Source organism: Lonchura striata, chromosome 7, assembly GCF_050655825.1.
Source record: "Lonchura striata isolate lonStrDom1 chromosome 7, ASM5065582v1, whole genome shotgun sequence".
Taxonomy (NCBI): Eukaryota; Metazoa; Chordata; class Aves; order Passeriformes; family Estrildidae; genus Lonchura; species Lonchura striata.
In genome coordinates, this window is record NC_140709.1 from 19,562,901 (window position 1) to 19,584,714 (window position 21,814).

General features: G+C 37.4%; 1 protein-coding gene across 7 annotated transcripts in view; it reads right to left on the reverse strand.

Annotated features, from left to right (window-relative positions):
- The window catches only part of LRP2 (LDL receptor related protein 2), a 150,908-nt gene that overhangs the window by 95,085 nt on the left and 34,009 nt on the right, over nucleotides 1–21,814 (reverse strand). For 5 of the 7 annotated variants that reach the window (XM_085584371.1, XM_085584370.1, XM_085584369.1 and 2 more), the window contains exon 2: nucleotides 15,658–20,530. In XM_085584371.1, the coding sequence (XP_085440497.1) occupies nucleotides 15,658–15,751 (94 nt within the window). In that variant the 5' untranslated portion in view covers nucleotides 15,752–20,530. The remainder of the gene's footprint in view (nucleotides 1–15,657; nucleotides 20,531–21,814) is intronic. The other 2 variants (XM_085584365.1, XM_085584367.1) reach the window with 1 other exon arrangement.

Genomic DNA, 21,814 nt, shown 5'->3' on the forward strand with positions numbered 1-21,814 from the left:
TTAGCTGATGTGGAAATCTTGTTTCAGTGGTAACTGCTTGAAAGTATAGAAAGGTCTCAGTTTTGTTTTGCTTTTTAATAATGCCTTCATACTTTAAATATTTCCTCTGAAGTACAGGAAAGCATGTCTTGAGTCAAGATCTGAATAGCAAATAATTTTTTAAAAAATTATGCTTTCAGACATTTGCGGCTGATCAAAAGCTATCCTGCTGTCATTCTCTCCTGCTTGATCTACTAAGGATTAAGACCTGATAAAGAAGCATTCATTCCCAGGTGTAAATGCAGCTGGATCAGGCCTTTATTAGAGTCAACTAATGAAATCTCCAGTCTGTAAGAAAGAGAAAAGGCACTGTTTCTGGACTTTCCTTGTGACTACTGGGTCATAAAAAGGGAGTGAACAGTTTTATAGATCCTCAAAACAATAAGCTACAATATAATTAGGTTCAGCAGAGCTCTGTTTCATGTTAACCTGTTGTCAGCACCTCAGAGAGGGGAACACTGAAAAAACCTGAAGTAGTATCAAAATCCAATTCTGAAAAAAAATCCCATTTCCTGATTAAATTAATATCTATACAATAAATTTACATCTTTCAGTTCTTCTGAGTGATCTGTCCAGAGAAGATAACCTCAGTATACATAAAGCACAACCACCTATTTTGTGAATTCATGATGACATAAATAACATGCTACCTAACTTTCATGTAAAACCAGGCATATCAACACTGTCACATAAACACAGTTAAGTGATGTATTCCTCAGGGATATAGGCAAGCTACTTTATGCAAGGAATGTTCAAATCTGATTGTCTGTTAGTGACACCCTGATTTATAATGTATCCTGCAAATGGTCAAAAAATTTCACTTGGATAAATGGTGGTACGGAGTGGTACAGGAGTATGTTCACCTAAATACCTTCTATAGACTAATGCATGATGGTGGTTGGTGGTGCAGGTCTGGGGTTGGTGGTGCAGGTCTCTTATCAACTACCTTTAAAACACAACAACCTCCCTTGCAAAAATGCCCTGAAGGAATGTACAAGTTCACTCTGGAATCCCAGGCCCTCTCCCTGAATTTTGCCCTACAAAGCAACATTTTCATATAAGATTAGCAGTTAAAGCTCTAACAACACTACATATAACCCACCATTTATCAATTGCAACTACAATGCAAAACAAGTACTAAATCTTCTTGTATATTTAGCATATTATGGCTATTGAGAAATATTCATAGTCACTTAAAAAAGGAAGTTACAATATAGAAATATACAAATCTGCATCCACATGATTAGGATTTTTAATGAAACATGCTTATAAACAAGTAATATGAGCAACTTGTATATTGTTTCTAAATAATAACTAGCTAAAAAAATTTAAGCATGATGTAGAACAATAATTTATTTTGCCTATCTTGTATCAAGTTCTTATAGTTAAACATACCTTTATAGTGATTAAAATGAGGTGATAAGACTGATAAACCTTTTTCAAAGCAGTATAAACACAGCAGTCTTTGTACAGTACCAGAAATGGTAACCAAATGTTAACAGAAAACCTGCAAGCCAGAAGTTCTGCTACTCTCTATAATACTCCTCAGAATTATAATTTGAGATGCTCACACCTATAATTCTTCAGCAGACCTGTTACAATTCATTTAATTATGACTTAATCTTTACAATGTTATCTGTTGTGCTTACTTATAACTGAAGGCAAAGAGCTCTGAAACACCTAGAAATGTTATGAAAGACTAATACATCAATTATCACTATTTTATATTACGTTTAGAACAAAGAAAATTACCTAGCAGATAATTATGTAGATGCATTTAAAAAACCCAGCCTTTGAAAATCAGTAATATGAAAGAAGCAAAAGTGATCTGCAGTACTGAGGGCAATTCTCAAAAAGGTTCTAAAAAGCTTGTGTTTCAACTGTGAGCGAAAACAATTCTAACTTTGATAAAGGAGAAAGCAATCAGGGGAAAAATACATGACTGCAAAGTTATGGCTACAAATACCCAGGAGAAAGAACCAGAATGAAAGAAAAATAACCATGTCAGTAATAACCAGATTTGGTATATTCCATGCAATGTCAGCCTGCAGCACCTGGGTTTCAGTAAGAGCAGGGACTCTCAGAAAAAAAGGGGTATTCACTTGTTTATTGATATTATTTGAAGCTTCAAGTCACTGACGAATTAGTAATCAGTAGTTTTACAGAAGGTTTTCCTTTCAATTAATTTTTGTGGGTTTTTTAAGTGGTAAGGTAGCTCATTAATCAGTCAGATATTACTAAAAAATTGATACTAATGAACTAATTGCCATAGAAATTCAGATTTACTCTAACAAATGCTGATAGGAAGGAAATAACCGCTGAGTTTTAAAATGAGCGATAAAGTAATCAGTCTTTGTTTTCATATTTAAAATCTGCTAATAGAACAAAACTTTTGGAAGTTCAAGTTCCAGAAATTATTGAATTTTTGGTGTTGCTATACTATTACTATAATTCAGTTTCAGTGGTGATTAAAGCACTACTGAAATATGGGTTAAAAAATGCATGGCAGATCTTAATAATCACAACAGAACATATAAAGAAGAATCTCTTGGCATTAACAAAAATAATTTTGAAAGGAAAAATTGGTTTCAACTGCTCAATATTAAGGAAAACACCAAAGAATTAACAAATATATTATATCAGCTTTAATATAAATCAGTCTAATACTGAAATTGCAAAGCAAAGATCAGGAGCATCATTGGAAAAATGTTGACCAAAGCACTATTTCTAAACTTCTTGCTATACTTACTATCTTGGGGCTTCATGCTAAATTGGTCACTGGAATTTATATTGTTCTCTGTGTCTGGGATTCTCTTGTAAGAGACTCTCAGTGGATGTTTGAGATTGAGCATTTGCCCAAGTAAAACAAGAAGGCTTATGTTACTACCTCTGGAAAAGCTACTTGCAGAAAGGTTTTGTCAGGTAGTCATTTTCCATTGGAACAGACAACATAGTTGTGATTTTATCAGAGGGAAAATTGAGCTAATTATTAACAAAACACTTTTAATTTATTAAAAATATGTGCATCTTCTACCACTATTTACCTTATTTTTCTGCAACAATTGTTGCCTGCATATGTACCTATAAGTACCCTATGGTAAACCACTGCCAAAGAGAAATCCCACTGCCACTAGGGGATGGTACTCAACATTCACACCACTAATGAAAGTTACTCAATGTCACAGGGAATTCCAGCAGGAGAGAGGTTAATAGCATCACACATTTCACAGCACAATGTTTTAACCCACAGGGCCACAGTCTTCAACAAGAAGGCAGTGCACTTCACCCCTCTCAACCTCCACTGGGCTTCACTTCATGTAGAAACATTTTATTTCAGAATGAAAGCTAAAATTCAATCCTTTTGTATTAAAACCAGAATGCTATGTTTGGCTTATAATAGAACCAAAACAGCCTTATGCTTTGCCCCTCTGTGTTACTTTTGACTCCTTGCAGTACCTCTCTGAACAGTTTTAGTCTTTTGTATTATTTTCATACATTTTCTACCTGCCCATTTAACCTTGAAGTTCCTCACACTTTTAACTCTGACTACACATCTTCTGAATTAAACTCTGACTACACATCTTCTGAATTACATTTGTCATCCACAGATTAAGGGCCATGACTGTTCATTCTGACCACACAGAATAGGCCAAAACCCCTCATTTGTTCTTCCTTCCTTGTGCTTACAATGCCTTTTAAAACTGCTAACAATTCCTTAGCAGTTAAGTCTGAATGAAGAATTTAAAGTAATGAGGAATGTATTAAGCCCAGGGTAGATTGTACCACTCTCAAACTGTCCACTCAGAAATCAAACACTGCTGCAATCAATTTATATTTCAGAAATCAACACTCTCAACAGATTTACTTGCATCTAAAAAAGTATGTTCTTCCAGGCAATATTTTTTCAACTGAGCAATTACACTGGTAATACATCTTCTGGTTTTCAGCAAGTAAATGCAAACAGACTGTGCATTAGAAACCTCTTCCACACAAAATTTACAAATAGAAAAATAAGTGACAAGCTCTTTTTTTCTCCCTTTCTGGCTTCCAAAAAAGGGTACCCATTTGGCCCCCAAATAGAGCAGCCCACTCTAGGGGCCTTACAGGTAAAAGAACCCTCAAGAATCACCACCTTCCATCCACTTTGATGTTAGATTTTTGCCTAGCCTAATTACATGTCAAACAGCCTGAGGTTTTGGAATGCTCAAGGGGGGAAGGCTGAAATTCTGGAATTCCATCTCTGTTCCCCCTCACTAATGTAGAAAGGGGCAAAATTCTAAGTTTAGGAAAAACCTTTAGCTTATTTTCAAATAACTCCCTTTGATACTAAAAAGCAGTATTCTTCTAGCAATTATAATAGGAGAATGCACAAATATTATTTAATAGATAAGGAAAATAGAGTATGATTAAATTATGCTAACTTTCATATATCTCAACATGATACTTAACTTTCAGTCTTTCTACACTCTTTAAACTTTATTACATTTAATACAAACTATTCATATTTTGAAAAAAACAACATAGACCACACAAACACTATTACACAAAGTAACAAAAGGATAATCTGCAATTTTCAAGCCCTTGCAATACAAAACATATTTTGTACCTACATATCTCTAAATTAGATTAAAGAAATAGCTTTTACAGGCAGTATCACCAAAAAGGCAGTATAAATGTGCATCTGCACCCACATCACATGACTGCGAGATCTTTATAGACAGGTTGATAGGCAGACAGGACTAGTCAAGGGACAATTTGAGGTAGAAAAGCTGAAGTGCCATGCATTGTTAAAAGGGAAGTGTAGGATTTCTTTTACTGAATTATCATCCAATTACATATAACAAGATCATTAGTAGTAAAATAGCATCTGTAGACTCAGCAGCTGGCCAAGAACTCCGTGTGCCTTGCACTGTACACTCATGTAACAAAAAGGGCCATGCCCTGGATAGTCTGTATATAATGACAACAGGCTCTTGAACTGCCGTGGGTGCACCAACGTCAAGAGGCCAAATGGGCCTGTTCTTCCTTTCACCAACACAGATTCATATTTTATTTTTAATCTGTTAGCAGTCAAAAAATCAGAATACATGAGTGGCACACTCTGTTTTGCTGGTATGTTTATTAGGCAGTTCAAGAATCAAGGCATATGTCAGATTAATTGGGGGTGGGAGGCAGGGGGCAAAAAAGGACTGAACTTGAAGCAGAAATCTGGTTTTTCACCTGTACTAGCAGGACTTATTTTTGAGTAAACCACATTCTGTGTTCAGCACAATGATGGGCATCAGAAACTATAATGAACAAGTTCTACTCTAATAGGCAAGATCCAATACCTACATTTGAAATTTTTACTCACTGATTTTAAAAGCACTTTAAAATTCAAGACCAAAAGTGAAAATATTGTCTTTCATTATGGACTTAGAAATACCGTGTTTCCTTGCAGCATCAACATATTTTTATGCTTTGCCTTTATTTGTCATGCAGGAAAAAAGCCCAGCAAAATCTACATTATATTCAGGGCTTTGTGTCTGCATGTTCTTGCACACACAGATATTTGTCAACTAAAGTAATTGTTAAAACTAAAGCATCAAATATTTTAATAATGCTCACATGCAAAATCTTTGATAAAAATACTTAAAATCATTGTATTGAATGTTAAACTATTTGTTTTCAGTTAATACAGTTATAAAAGGGCTATAGATTAATTTTTGCTAATGCCCCAACATAAATCCAGGAATTAAAGAAATTCAGGATTTTAATCTACTGAAACTAAGCAGGAAAGCTTTCCTGCAAAGAAAAAAGGGTTCAGATATCCTGCAAACAAGTTCAAACAAATGACACTGTAAATGCTTCCTAGCAACATCAAAGATATTCATAATCCTCATCTCCTATACCTTACTTCAGTTTTATTAATTGAAAAAGCAGCAAATGCAGCCTGATAAAAATGGAAATGGTTTATTAATTTGTTCTTAACAAATCTATTCAATTTTTTTTTTCAATTTTAAGGCTGAACCAATGAAGAGAACAAGCACTCTTTTTTTTTTTTTTTTTTTTTTTTTTTTAATATACCACATCCTCCTAGGGAAGAAACATATCACCTCCTAGGATAAAACAAAGAAAAAAAATTAAGTTGTTTTTGTTTTCCTTAAGACTCTGGTATTCAGAACAAAATAACAATGATTTCTACATTACCACTTTCAAACCAATTATTCTGGGAAAAGTAAAAAATAATTAAGATATTTAGTGTTTCAAAGTTATTGACATTGATTCTAAATGTAAAAAACCCAACCTTATGAATTTAAAACCATGACAGTTTATTTATCATACATGCTCACAAAAAGTACATATCCATACTATGTGTCTTTTCCATCATACAGTACTACAAACAAAATAATAAAAATTTGGTTACTTTATAATTTTGTTTCAACTTATTTTGTAAAGCAACAAATGAACGTTTACTATCTTTTCAGTCCTATAACAAGGCAGGAATAAGAAATAATCCTTTTAAGCAAGGACTAATTCTAATAGACAGGAGGCAATACTCCTTTCTACTGATAAAGTAAATATTCTTTATATTGAACAGACCAGGTTCCTTCTTTCACTTAAGTCACTGACAAATTTCTTGTACTTCAGTGATAACTGAGGCTAAGCCATTAATTTTTCTTGGACACCTTTTTTAATCTAAACTGCACATAAAGTACTTTCCAGGAGGACACTAATAAAAACTATTTGTACTCCTTAGAGATTTTAGTATAATTATTATCTGTATGGCCAAATTCAAGAGAACCAGTACTTGCAGTGCTGCTGAAAGATGAACCTTCTCAATATAAAAATGTGTTTCAGATGTTACATGTGAAGAACGTGTTCTGCCTTCAACTGGATAACCCCACCCAGTTGTCTTGACATTAGGTGTCTTAAACCACATAAATCAGTTGTGATTGTGTTAGTTTGGGAAGTGAAGCAAGAACTGTGGATCTCTAGGGAATCATGCACATCCCAGCTCTCCTAAATCTTAGTAGCTTCTTTTCCATGAATGGCACATTAAATATGCAAAAATCTGTTCTAATTTACCATATGACATAAAGAGGAAGAAGAACATGCAAACACCATAGAAATAAAGACAGTCTCAGTTACTCACAGAAGGAAGCATCCCAATCATTTTCATAAGAATGAACCTTGCTAATGGCCCCAAGGCTGCTGTAGAATAACAATTGGGTAAGAGAAGTTGGGAGGGAATATGACCAAAAGAGGAAAATCTTCAAGACTAGGAAGTATTTACAACTACATAGTATGTGGGGGGAAAAAAAGTGCTTAAACAACTTAGACAGAACATGTACAGTATATATCACTGAGAAAGTCAGATACAGTATCAGATGATAAAACAACCGCCTCAGGAAGCTTTTATCATTTTGAAATCCTGTACAATTTTTAAAAGAAATTTGCAAACCTGTGTGCTGTTTTTTCTCAAAATTTGACCCCATGCTGAGATGATGACCTGCATTCAATTCTGTCATGCTCTCCTGAAAGCTGATGAGTCATTGTACCACTAGGAACTGGCCTCAATAAGAGCCTCCCTGGCAGTTCATGACGGTGAGATTTTTTTTTGGTATTTCTTTTCTGCATCATTGCTAGAAGGAAAATGGCTATGCAACAGGTAACATTTTGCCAAATTATAAAGCTTACTATAATTTTATATTGCAAGTTATTAAATGAAAAATTAAAGCTGTCATGCAAAAAATAGTCCACTTTCCCATACACATAATAAACACGGTAAGCATATAAAATGAAAGATATTTCTGTCTTCCCACCATAGAACCCATATCCACAATAAAATTCTTTTGCATCATACGAGTAAGACTCTAGATTTAAAAAAAAAAAGACAATTTAAACTGTGTCCCAAAGCTTCACATGGCACTAGCAATTTTGCACAAATTTTAAAAATTGCAACAGTTACTCATTGCAAACTAAACATGTGGGATCATTGTCAGAAAAGCAGAACTGACGTGTCAGTACTGAATAGATAGACCACATGCTACAAGTATCTAGTGTGCTACAAGTATCTAGACATTCTAATGCTGCTTGCTACTACCCATGACACTGGGAACTACATCTATTCCTTTGGATGCATTGACACATCACATTTCTCCCTTATTCAGTAGTGACTCTGTTTCAGTTAGCACCTAATGGCTAGTCACTCCTTATCAAGCTTCCCCACAAGGAAATTCCATATGTCAAGGCAGACCTGATTAAATGATGGATCATAGAATCATAGAATGGTTTGGGTTTGAAGGGACCTTAAAGATCTAGTTCCACACCTCCTTCCAGGATCACCTGAACTGAAACAACAATGTTGACTGATGTGCTCACACAAAATACAGTTTTATCTCAAAGAACCTGAAAGTGTACAATAAGAATTAAATAAACCTTTGGCTGCTTTGTTTCTAAGTGTAGCATATTTTCTTTCTAGTTTTTGGTTTAAAAAATAATTTAAGAAATCCTTTTACACAAATAGTAATATTAATGAGTGTGCCACATTAAAAAGACAGTCCTGGAATTCATGAGAAGAAGATAGAAATATCATCTTCTCCTGAAATATCTCTTGAAATATCATCTTCTTAAACATTACTCTTCCTGTCAACCCCAGTGGAAGTAATTAATCTATAATTTCCTTTTAAGCATCCAAATCCAAAATCTGTAACTCTCAGATTTACTCACCCATTTTGACTTTTTAAGGATGCTTTATTCTGCTGTGACTTCCCTTCATTAGTGGCTCCTGAGCCACTATATTAAATAATTCTTACTTTAAATAATTCATAAATTATTATGATATAATAATTAATAAATTCATATTTAAAGTAATTCTTTAAATTACATTCACAAGCTACTCTAAGCAGCATTCCAGGCACAGAGGTTAATAGTAGGGAAGAACTTCTCTAGCTTGTATAGCTATATAAACCCTACACTTTCAACATGCTTGGAAACAAAAGCATAGACATACTGCACCCTGTCCTCACATCCAGAAGCAAGCACAAAAAACTACAGGAAAGGCATACAGTGTCTCCCAGGTACCTCAGTGGTGACACCCAACATACAAATCACATTGCTCAGAGGACTGCAGGCATTTGCCTACAGGTCTGCATCCCTTAACTTTTAATCCCCTCCTTGTAGCAATACTTTGCCATCAGTCTTTCACAATGTCTGCTAGAAGATTGCAACCACACCTGTTATATTGCTGTTCAGAGAGTCAGTAACTATCTCCACGCTGCCTGTTTAAAGACAAGATTTTTCCTTTAACAGAGTGATCAATTGGGGCTTTACCTTCTTATACTGTCTTACAGGATTTAAGTCTCTGAAAATTCTTAACTCCTATTAGAAAAAGTTGCATAGCCAAGAACTAAAAAGTTTCGCACCTGTTTCCAGTGATGCTTTAAAGGCTGACTTCACACAGAAAATTAATAAATGCAAGGCTAACAAACACAGCTCAAATATTCTTATGGAAGACACCACAGACTTTGTCACTCATTTCAGACAAACTGGAGTTTATTTCACATTAAAAGGTTTAAAAAAGTATTAGCCCTTGCAGTAGTAAAAGTAATTTTTATTAACACAGCTAGAAGGCCAACAAGAACTGCAGCAACACTCCATGTGCTTGGTTGTGATCCAAATCACTTATTATATTGCAGGTTGAGAACAGCCCTACAACCCTGCTCAAAAGTGAACATGTGAGCAGCCCCATTCAAGTCAAGCCATCTGTTCACTCAGGACAACTTTACAAAATGGTTTCCAGCAGCACTAACACATATTCATTCTAGCCCTGATAAGACTACTCTCATTCCCAGCATGGTAAGGTTTTTAGCAGCAGCATTAGACAGTGGTTGCATGGCCAGCCTGACTTACCATAGGAAAATGGAGTGTCTCTTTCTCACTCTCTTTCCAACACCTCTCCTTATACATGATGCCAAAGTTCCCTTTCTTTTCTAAACTCCAGTAGCTACCAGGCCTTTCTTTCTGCATGCTGCTCAAAATCCCTAAGCCATAATTCCACAGGTCGGGTTTATTTTCCCCACAAGTTTCTAAGTGAAAGCAGTTCAGAAAAGGTCCAATGAGCAGTGGCAAAAAGCAAAAAGTTCTTGGTACTCAAGGTTGTCAGCAACACAAGCACAGTATGTTGGAGAAGAGAAGGAAGATGAGTGGGGACATCCTGCTCCCAGGAGCAGTGAACTATCACTGCTCATCACTTCTCATGAAGCTTAGATGACAAGGGCTTGAGCAGATCAAAATGGGTATTGAATGATATGAACTTGACATAGTAGATTTCCTTCTTTGGGACAAATCCAAGACATGCATGTCTGTATTCCAGTTCTGCAGGCCTGATACTTCCTCAAAGTAAACTGAATTTTCTATGGTATATTTATTTGAGTTGATAATATGCACCATAGTTTCTGAAGATAAAGACCATTATCTAGATTCTAAATACATCAGTGAATATATCAGTTCCTGGGACGTCTTGTGGTCTATGCCAATTTTTTTTTTTTTTTTTTTTATAAGATATGCCACGGAACACAACTAAAGCCCCAGCCTTCTTGGTTCACAAAAGCATGACCCAGCAATCCCCATTAAAGGGAGTCCCAATTCCCATTCTCTGACTTGACTCAGCAGGATGTAGTATCATGACCTGGCTGTGCAGGAAAATAATTGGGCAGACATGCTGCTGCTGTAAACTGTGATATTTTGCTGAAGATCTGGCTTCTTGATTGTAAAACAAAGGCAACTCAATCATGTTAAAACTATAAAATAGAACAGGTCATAGAAATAGAACTATTTCAGTCAACTTTTATATGTTGTTTCATTAATCCAAAACAGAAGTTGTAACAGCGATCCTTTGATCTCTAATCCACTTTAAGCATTGCAAAACAAAGAAAACATTAAAACCCCTGAAACCAACAGTAAAAGCTTAAGGAATACGCTAAAGCCTATCCATTTGATTTAACAATTCTATGCTTACTCATTAAACTTTTTTTTTCAGCTGTTCTATAGGTGTACTGAATCAAGGGAGAAAAAAGTTGTTAAAAAAAATTAACACTATCATAACAAAATGGACTTCAAAATGTATCTCATACAATGAAGAGCTATTTAAAGAGATGTTTACTCTTCACTGAATCATATTTTCTGCCTTAGATCAGTACAATTCGGTAATTTCTTTGAAATTAAAGGAATCACACTGGGTTGACTCAGAAGAAACCTTGTTATTCTTTCATCTAGAAACAGCTCAAGGTATTTTTAAGAACAGTGTATTATTATCAAATTATATGAAAAAGCACTTTAGTTTTAAATAATTTTAAAAACAGCTTTTATCTGCCACATTCAGTGTAAGCTATTAAAAAGTAACTGACAAATTATGATTGTCATCACTAATTAGTCAAAGTGGAATAAAAACATCCACTTCTCTTTAAATAGAGGTCAACCTGTAGATCCTTAATTAGAAGAGACTTTTAATGTTTTTCAACAATGACAACGTCAAGAAAGTGTAAGCTCCTTTGAAACATCCAAAGTACTATATAGTTCCAATATGTTTTAAGTAGAGCTCCGAAAGAGAAGATATAACTACTGCTTAAAAAAGTGATAGTACAGTGTGATTTAAGTTACATATTTGTCTATCTGAAAAGTTATCACAACCACTCAAATCTAAAAATAAGTATTGTAGAAGACTGAATGGATCCAACAACCTATATAAAATAAACTACAACTACAGCGTGCCTGCTTACTGCTCAATTGAAAAGAAGAGTATTCAGATTTAGAAGAACCTCCAGGTTCAGTGTTAAAGAAAGAGAAGTTAAGCGTGCAAGAAGGTGCATGGAGGGGAAAGGCTCCGAACAATACAAGTGATTTCATGTCAACCCAGGAAGCCCTAAAGGAAAAAAACTGAAAGGCTGTAATGAAATTGCAGTCTACCTTTACCCCAAATGAATCTTTGCTATTTCCTGCAAAACACATGGCAAGTAAATCTGGATTAAAGTAGGATTTCATTGCTCAAATTTCCAATCAGTTCAATTTATGAAAGAAGGTTTTGGGTTGTCTTACAGGGAAATAGAAGCATCACACACATCACACATTTATCTTACTTGAAATCTCCTTGGATGCTCTGTCTCTGTTTTGTCTTCAATCCTGTAGCTTAATTATTTACTGTAATTCTAGCATTTGGCATAGAACCTAAATCTAACCAGGTGTCATCCAATTACTGCTTTCAATATTTAACTGAAATTCTGGGATTTGACCCATTCTTTGCTTTAGTTGATTACTTTGCAAATACCTGATATGCTTTACTGAACAGAATACAGAAAAAGAGTGAATTATTAAGAAAATTCAAGAGATGTCCTAGAAGTGGGCTATTCATTAAAAAGAACAAAGAAAAAAAAACCCAATACCCCTGTTAGTGCACAGAAAAACTCATTAAAATGTAAGAAGACTATAACGTGTTTCACTGACAGATACTTGCAAATTGTCAGGCCTCACAAAGTAAACCAGTTTAGAAGCCAGGTAGATAGACACTCAGGGCAATTTGTGCTCTTGATTTTGTGTGAGTACATCTCCAAGAGAAACCAAGAAAATTGTACTAGCGCAGGATTATGAACACTGAAATGCACAAAACCCAGCAAATTGCATGTCAGGATTGCATCAGTATATTTATATTTCTTGCCATTCTTTTTCCCTTCCTGTTACTTCCAAATCCTCGGTCCCCAGTCACTCAAGTTTTCAAACTCTAGTTCTTGGCAGAGGTGGAATCTTACAGACAGGCTTCTCTGTCATTTAAAAGTGCACAGTGCTGTACAAGGAAGTATGAATAGTGACTCTGACCTGTCGCCCATAGCAATGTCACTGTACATCATCCTACAGAAAAATTAAATAATTTTGAATGAAAACAATATCTAAAAAACACTGAATTATTGATTTGGAGATTGAACTATTACAATGCCTTATGGAAAACATGTTTCTCCATGACTTCCAGAAAGAACTGCTGTAACTCTTCTCTACTTGGTCTTACCATACCTATTTCTTAATGGCCTGCCACACTTCATGCAAATGTTCATTGTGATTATATATCTTATCACACCATATGCATTCATTCTTAGAATAGTCTTCATTCTCAGATTAATAGAGACCTCATAATGGTAAAAAAATTTTAGCCATATTTGCCTGGGACGTATCAAGCTGATAATTTATCATTGCAGAGGTGCAGGATACAAATCAAATTTGGTGCACTAACATCCATCCATTGTCTGTAGTTTATGGCTGAGTGTGAAGCACTTTGATATTCCCCAAAACAAACATAAGCAATAGTCCCACAATGCTCCTGCTTGACACTGCCTTCACTTAACTACTTTTTAGGTTCCAGCTACACTTTTTTCTGACAACAATTACCCCACAGACAACAAGACCTATAAAGGCAGGAGAAACAGACCCTGTACTGCTGGCAATTACAAAACTTTTTTATTCTGTTTATGAGCACTACAGTTACTCTCAGTAGAACCAGAATTAGGTAAATCGCAAAAGAGTACTACCAATTGAACAAGGTGAATTGTGTAGGTGAAATTCTTCTAGAAACATCCATCTTATATTGGGAACACTCAAAAATTGCCAAAAAAAAAAATCTCAAAAAACATCAGTGAAGTGCCTTTGGAAATACTGAGGATAAGGCAAAATAAGAGATTTTCACCATTTTCCTTCAAAGGCTTGGGATTGCTTTCATGGTTCTTCAAATTTTCTTTTTGAAATAAGAGTCTGACATGATCTTAGCATTCAAGGAACTGTAATTTATGGTTAACAAATATTCCACTGCCATAATCAAAGTGCAGGCAAAATACCTGCTATCCAGGTATTTTCCTAGTATCAGTCACCCATTACTAAAATTATAGTGTTTGATTTCCACAGTTATTCTACTGTGGAGGCAGGGGGGAGGGGAGATTGGGAGAAAGAGCAGAAGGAACATCATAAAAGTAAAAAAAAAAAAATCTGTATGGATACTACTATGGATGCTAGTTCAAAGCCTATCTCTGCTTGTTCTGTCATGTCTTTTATCAGATATGTTCTGGACAATCAGAAGCAGTTACAGAACAACAACAAAAAAATTTTATCTGTACTGCAAGTTCCATTCTACCCAATGTAAAATAATAGTGCATAGGATTAATTCTGCCCAGTGTGACCTCCTTGGCTGGAGTTTTTGCAGGTCTCCAGCACATTAGCTATCTCTTATTTCCTTGTTCATAAGTGGGAGCTGCTAACAGCAGTTGCTGTATAATTACTTAGTTGATTCTGTCTAAGGAGCTTAAACTAAGAGTTGAGCAAAGAAAGCAGATTAACCATTTGAACACACACGTAATATGCAGACACACACAGAAGCAGCAGAACTGCAGGTCAATAGGCGGGGCGGAGGAAAAATGCACTTTAGCCACTCGTGCTCCAACACGACAGGCTTGATTTTCAGTGCAAGGCAAATAAACAGCTGAAGAAGGGGAGGCAGGGATATCGGCTGCAGAGGCCGGAGGGAGGACTTGGGCACACGGCTGCTCCATCCCCAGCAGCCAGATTAGCACTGGAGGAGCGGCACTCAGCCTGCTCTGCCAGTCACATGCTCCTCCATGTCGCCTAGCAACAGTAAAGCCCAGAGAAAAAGTTCTCCCTCTCTCAACTTCAAATCTGCGTCTGAGACCGACTGAGGGGAGCTTATTGTGCTCCAGACTAAGCATCTGTTTCTTTCTTATAGCTTTCTGTAAATGACTGCATATACCACACGTACGCAAGCATGTCCATGCATAACCCCCTGCCCCCCGACCCAACCTGTCTACGTGCAAGTGCTGTGCACTCCTCAACAAAAACAACTCTAGGTACAATTTTAGTGGTTACCAAACCAGCTCGTGGAATGCAGGTGAACTCTGCTCTGTAAAATCACCCGTATTTCAGTAGCAAGAAAGGCACAAATACCACAAGGAAAAAACGCAAAAAGTCTGGGGTGGTTGGGGTTTTTTTGTTTTGTTTTTGGGGTTTTTTGGTGTTTTTTTTTTTGTTTTTTATTTGTTTGGTTTTTTGTGGGGGTGGTTTGGTTTTTGGGGTGTTTTTGTTTGCTTGTTTTTGGGGTTTTTTTGGCCTTATTCACAGCCAGTAATCAGGACTCGCAGAAAAACCTGCCTGTTGGCATTTCCATAAAACCATGCGTTTAGACCGTGGAATTGCAAAGTCTGAGATGTCCATCAAAAATTAGCCACATTTGTCTGTTGCTTACACACACAACTAGGGAAAAAAAAAGTTTCTACAAACTAGAAAAACAATCAAAGGAAGCATCCTACGATAATCTGAAATCAAGATGAAGTTAAGCTGAAGAATCGGTGATGTTTGCAGTGCTTTTAAGGCGCTACTTACTTTTCCACAACAGAAACCGACTCCATCAAATGACTCCTGGAAAGAGCCAACTGTCTCCCCTAACTATTAGAAAGAACTCCTTGAATCAGTGCCTGTTAACCCTCTACTTTCAGTCACCTTATCTTTCTCTTATAAAAGTCCCCAGAGTAGGGATATGCTCCTTACGGTGCAATTTCTATTCCGGAGAGGCTGGAGCATAGCACTTACCTTGGCAACTGCCCTGCATCAGGCATGCAGTGAATAATATGAGCAGTTTGCAAGCAGTTGTTGCTCTTCCATCCATCCGATGGTGAGGTCCCATCTGGGTTGGGATGCTCCAGCTTTCTCAGAAGCTGGCTTCTGGACTCCGGGGTGCTGATCTGCACAGCACCAGCACAAGGAGCCTGGTATCTTTTTCTTGTCCTGCTAGTTGCAGAAGAAAGGCGTGTTCGCCTGTTGAGACATCGCGTTTTCTATAAACTCCCACCCTCCAGACATTGCATAAAGCTCTTTATACCCGGCGGCCCCGGAACCAGCATGAGGGAATCAGGCAGTGCTCCAGGCCCTGCGGCCACAGGCTCCCTCTGCCCCTCCTTCCACACTTTGCAGGATAGCCAAGATGCTTCCAAGACCCTGCACTTTGCTCACTTCGTATCAGAGTCCATTGGTGCTGTATTTAATGTGCTCATCTATTTTGAGTAGTTCTGGGAACTGCGGGTGGCAAGTAATGAATGTCATAGGTTTTAGTGTCCCAAATAAGAAAAAGTATTTTTGATAACTCTGAAAAAAAATCTAGCATCTACTCACTGATGCAGACAGAGGAAAAGCTTAGAAATTAGTAGTGCTCACAACAAACACTATGAAAGGAAAACTGTGGGGATGAAATTTACTTTTGCACTTTCTTAGCAGATAAAATCAGTTTGGTAAAGTGCTTTAGCTGTGAATTCTCAAGATACCAACTAGAGATATGCTCCTTTAGTTTTAACTCTCCAACAGTGTGTGCAATACACAAAGAAATATCTCCCTGTGTTTTACTGCTGCCATTTCAGGAACCATATACACTAACAAGGGAAGAGTAGTGTGTAGGATCACAGGGAGAAGATAAAGATTAACTTCAGGCTGGAATGCAGCCTTGGTAAAAAGAACAAACTTTTTAGAGGCTTTGCTTGCAGGATCAGAAGCATCATATATAAAATGCGTGGAGTTAAATAATTTTTTAGTAGTCAAAAACAGTCTTTCATGTTGGAAATTTAGTTATGCCAAGCTATACTTTCTTCATATATGTACACATATGCACATGCACGTCAACAGTGACTACTGTGCATACATATCATGAGAGAAGGATAGCTCTATTTGTCTTCCAAGAGGTTCTGTCAGATTAATTTTAATGACACCACCTTTACAGATACCACATATCTTTTGCATTAGCATCATGCCATGCTCATTATACTGCAAGGGCTGTTTGCTGATGCTGCAAAAGAACTTAAGCAATATTTCAAACCTTAATTCTTCTTTTTGCCATGGATTGCAAGTTCAATAAAAAGGTAGAGGTGCCTGTATTGTTCCTGCAGAAGTTGCACAGGAACATGTCGCTGCTTATTAGCAGACTGTGATTTCTCTCCAGGTCCTGTAGGACGCTAATCCCTCTAAACCTTTCCGTAAAGGCTTTCTATCTATCAAGATAGTAAAGAGGGGGGTGGGGAGAGAAGATGTGGAGCATAGGCTTTTGCAAGGTTGTGATTTATGCAGGTTCAGGGCTGTTTGGTGTGGTGGTACGACACAGCACCGGGGTCAAGCCACAAGAAACACTGGGGGCAGATCAGAATATTCAATTAGCTTCCTGGCACCTCTGAATCACAAAGAGAGGATAAGATCTCTCCATCACAAGATCCAGAGCTGCCGGGGGAGGGGGAGACATGCCCTCTTCAAATCTCCCTCCTCCCTCCCACCCTCTCTCCTTTCTCTGTAGGGGAATAGCGCCTGAAACATTCCTTTCTGCACGGAAGGTCTTTTCCTATTGTTGTTTTCTTTGTGTTTCAGTGTTGCCAACTTACTGGAATTCTTGTCGTGGTTTCACAGCAAGGCTCAGGCTGACCAAACGGAACCAGCTGCGTTTGTGTATGGGGCCGCTGCTACTTTAATCTCCCAGCAAGGCCGATGGGGCGGGAACGAAGGGATCCTCAGAGAGAGGAGCAAGCAGATCTGTTCTCTACAGATGGGTGCCTGCAAAGCCAACACAGACTGACCGTACTTCATTAGAAGAGGAATTGTTTAAAGCAGTTCACATCCCAGCAAGAGGCAGAGAGGGTAAACAGTGCTTGGGAGCTGCATCCCCAGGCCAGGAGGTATGTGTAATCTAATGTCACTGTACGCTTGAAGTGACCTGGATGCAAGCTTTGGGAGGCACCTACCTGTTTCACTCCCTCACAGCTGGCAGCCAGAAGGTGTGTTCCTGCCCCATTCACCATCACCATTTCTACACATCTGTTTTTCCCATAGGTGAGAGCCTAGAAGGAGTCTCCAACAGGAATGGTGGCGATGATGTTGACAGTGAGCTGAGATGGTGGGTCATGCCCTTCTCACCCATTATTCTTTGCACTCACAAGACAAAGTTTTCATTTAGAGACATATAAACTGATAGGCCCAGATATTTTACTGCTGAACAATAGTAACAATGGAACCAGCACAGGAGAAGTCTAACCTCTATTTACTTAAACTAAAATTTTCTCCTCTCACTTTACCATGGCACCTCATCATCCAACTAAAGGGACCCTGTCTTGCTGGACACCATTGAATGGAACTTCTTCAAGACTAGATACATCAAGACAAGAATAAAAACTCCTCAAGGCTTTCCCATAACTACACCCAAAATTGCCCACGTAGGTGCAACACATCTCTTTTTCTCATCTTTCTGTTGACTGTTCCTGTTGGCAGCTCATGATTTGTTACTGAACTACACCTACGGATTTTCAGTTGATTATGCATGTTCAAGAAGATGGAGACTAGGTCTGTTCGAAGGTTAGAAGGAGAAAACATAGGCAATGCAGTTGTTCATTGGGCTCTACTTTTGATTTAAAATACAGTTTGGGATGTTTTTGCTTGCCTGGTTTTTAGTGTAAGCAAGCACTCAGAAAAGCAGTTAAAGGTGTAATTTAGAACTAACAACGACACTGCTTACTTATTAAAGATATCTGCTAAGCAAGGAAGTTAAAAATTAAAAGGCTTCATTTTTGACCAAAGTTCAGTCTAAATTAGTGTCCAAACTCGTGCAGTTCTTCACAGACAGAAACATCAGGGTTGATATATGACTAGATAAAGATAGAGAGCTGATGGTTAAGGAAAGTAAAAAACATATATACTTTCACTATAGGAAAATGTGGATCAGATCTGTAAATTTGTCTCTTCTGAACTTCTTGGAGCTAGGGCAGTTTACAGAGGCTAAGGATCTGTCCAGTGCATTATCCAATAAGGCTGTAATTGCCATTGGCATTCAGTAATCTTGTGGTCAATCTGTCCTCAGATAAACCCAGGTGCTTCCACACAGAAAACATTTTAAGTTACAAGCTATGTTTCCAATTCACATTTAAAGTTTAATCATTAAATCCTATGCCTTTATCATTACAAGGTTTTTTTTTGTTTTGTTTTGTTATTTTTGCGCAATCATGCTAAAGCAAGGCTACATTTTAAATATACTAAAGCCATGCTCATTTTTTTGGGAGAACACTGGTAATGACAAATCCTACAAATCTAAACTAAAGACAGTCTCTCTGCCTGGGCAATAACATAAGTACCAAACAGCAGCAATTAACTCTTCAAATTTCATCCACCTTTGCTATTCTACAATCTAAAGTGTCCAGTTTCTTTAACTGAACCTTAGTTTTATAGCAAGCAACAATGTGTGTGTGTTTGAGTGTGTTAGAGTCTTGCTTTCTTAACAGACTATTAAAGGCAGGATGGGCTCTTCAGAGATACTATTTTTGAGACATTTCATTCACCTAAGGCCCTCTTCAGTTTGCATCAAAGACAGACTTCAGGGAAAGCAGATTAAGCTGTTTTCATGGGGATCCACAGTAGCAATGTGTATTTGCACTTCACCATTTATTTTTTTCAAATACATGTGTTGTGAGCAGATGTTTCCTTAAATCATGTTTTAGGGAACATGCATCTTATGCAAAGAACCAGTATTAATTTCAACTTTACAACACACAAAAAAACCCAAACAGACAATGGCCCCAAGTTCACCAAGTTTCTCATATAAGCCACATCACATTTCACAGTATCTAAAACAATGGAAATTGTTTGCCAGGAAAGTATTTTCTTCCAAGGATTTAAAGACAAAAAAAAAAAAAAAATCCACCTAATCTCAAACTAAGAAAAAGAGAGCCTTAGTTGATATAATACCCAAACATCTAATGCATATTGGTAACTAAAGCACAGATTTCCAGAAGACTAGATCAAAAGTGCATCTCCAGACCACATGAAAGTGAGAAACATTAAGCTGAGGAGAGGTGAATTGGTCCAGAACAGAAATCAGAGTCAGAATTGCACAATGCAGCTAGCACTGTGGTCAAAAGTTTCCTCGAGGTCTTCTGGTTAGTGACATATTATAACTTCTCTCTTTCAACCTGGCATTATATTACTGCATCCTGGAACAAGAAGCAAGAACATGGGAACTTTTTTGGTAACTGCCACTGAACAAGTGAGACTAGTAGAAACACAGTCAGTAAAGGAGCTTCTGAAACACCCCAGGTATATTTCATCTGCAGAAATAGGCCTGTGTTGGAGTTTAACAGTAACCATGTAGAGATGACAGAGGTTTTTTTATTCACCTGGAAGGCAGAAGAAAGTGGAGAAAGATTAAACAGATTACAGTTGTCCTTTGGTCAGAACTGTCTGGTCCACCCTGGAAGTCCCTGTTCCCCATCCTGGAGACACGGTCACAAAGTAAGGGCAAGTATGCTTTACCTCAGCTACATCTCTAACTACCAAAGATCATGGTACTTACCTTACTACAAATAGATTTCTTTGGAACTTTCTGTTTCTAAAGAACAAAGGTCCTTATTTTTGCTCCAATTCACTGGCCCTTCAGTGCCATTCTGCCCTGCAAGGAAGCAACAAATGGGATTTGTACTTGAAAAGGAATGGGAGGTAAAGAAGCATTTACAAATTACTTATCTAAAATCTTTATAGGGAATTCACAAGGAAAAGAGGATAGGCTGGAATAACTCTGAATCTCCTTTACTCTTTTAATTGTTTTACTTTCCTATTAATAACAGGTGTGAGGTCTGTTCAGGATAAACATCTTTGTAATTGAGACTCATACTAAAAACAGTTAGGTCTCATTCCTCCAACAGCTAGGATGAAATGCTTGAGAGATCACAAAAGCAGTCAGTCAAAAGACCTGAGAAAAGATAAAACAATAAGACCACAGCAGTATTAATTAGAATTCCAGGCCAAACCCAGGGTAATAACAGTAAACATATGAGAACATGGTTTAGCAGTATAGGGGTTGCAGTTGACAGATTCTCACAGTTTTGATATGCATTTCAGAACATCAATGTTCACCACTGCTCACTTTATAAAAAGAGTTGAAAATATGGCCTAACTCTGAACTTTCTAAACAAACCTCCACACTTACTGAGAAAGAGAATTAGACATCAATAGGATCAATAGGCCTGTTAAACACCATCTAAGAACAAAGTTACTGAGTGTATGGTGAAAGTATAGCTACTCCGTAACACCCTATGAATGACAACCACTGATTTGTATACAGAAAGATATTTGTAGTATAAATATATTTTTATGTTAAATTAAATGGAAAAACACAAAGAGAATTATAGCTCAATATAAGCCACACTGTAGCAATTCTTAACTGATTGCTAAGGAACAATACCCAAAATATTTGGTTCCAAAATAGCACCTGATTCAGTCAACCTGCAAAACTACTTTGACAAGAAGAGACCAAACTCATGAATGCATGAGGTCAAAAGGATTACAATAATTAAAAAACCTAACCTCTCTCCTCCTTGGGGGACTTGTTCACAGGAATGAGATATAGGACAGTTCAGTGAGCACAAACTTTGGTAAGCAGGGTGACTGGCTTGACTAGTCTACCCTTCCCCCTTTATCCACTTTCCCTCAGAGCTGTAGCACAGCCATTGCCAGTCCCTTTTGTCTCCTCAGTTAGGGGAGCACTGGCAGCTGTGCCCACTCCACAGCACAGCCCCACAAATACACCACAGAGCAGCAAACAGCAGCAGGGACACAACAGCCTCACAGCGGCTGCACTGCTCTGCCGGTGTCTCAACAGCTTGTACCTTACTAGCCAGGAGGAACAGGACAGCATGTCTGGAGAAGCTACCACAAAAAGAGTATATAATAGTGT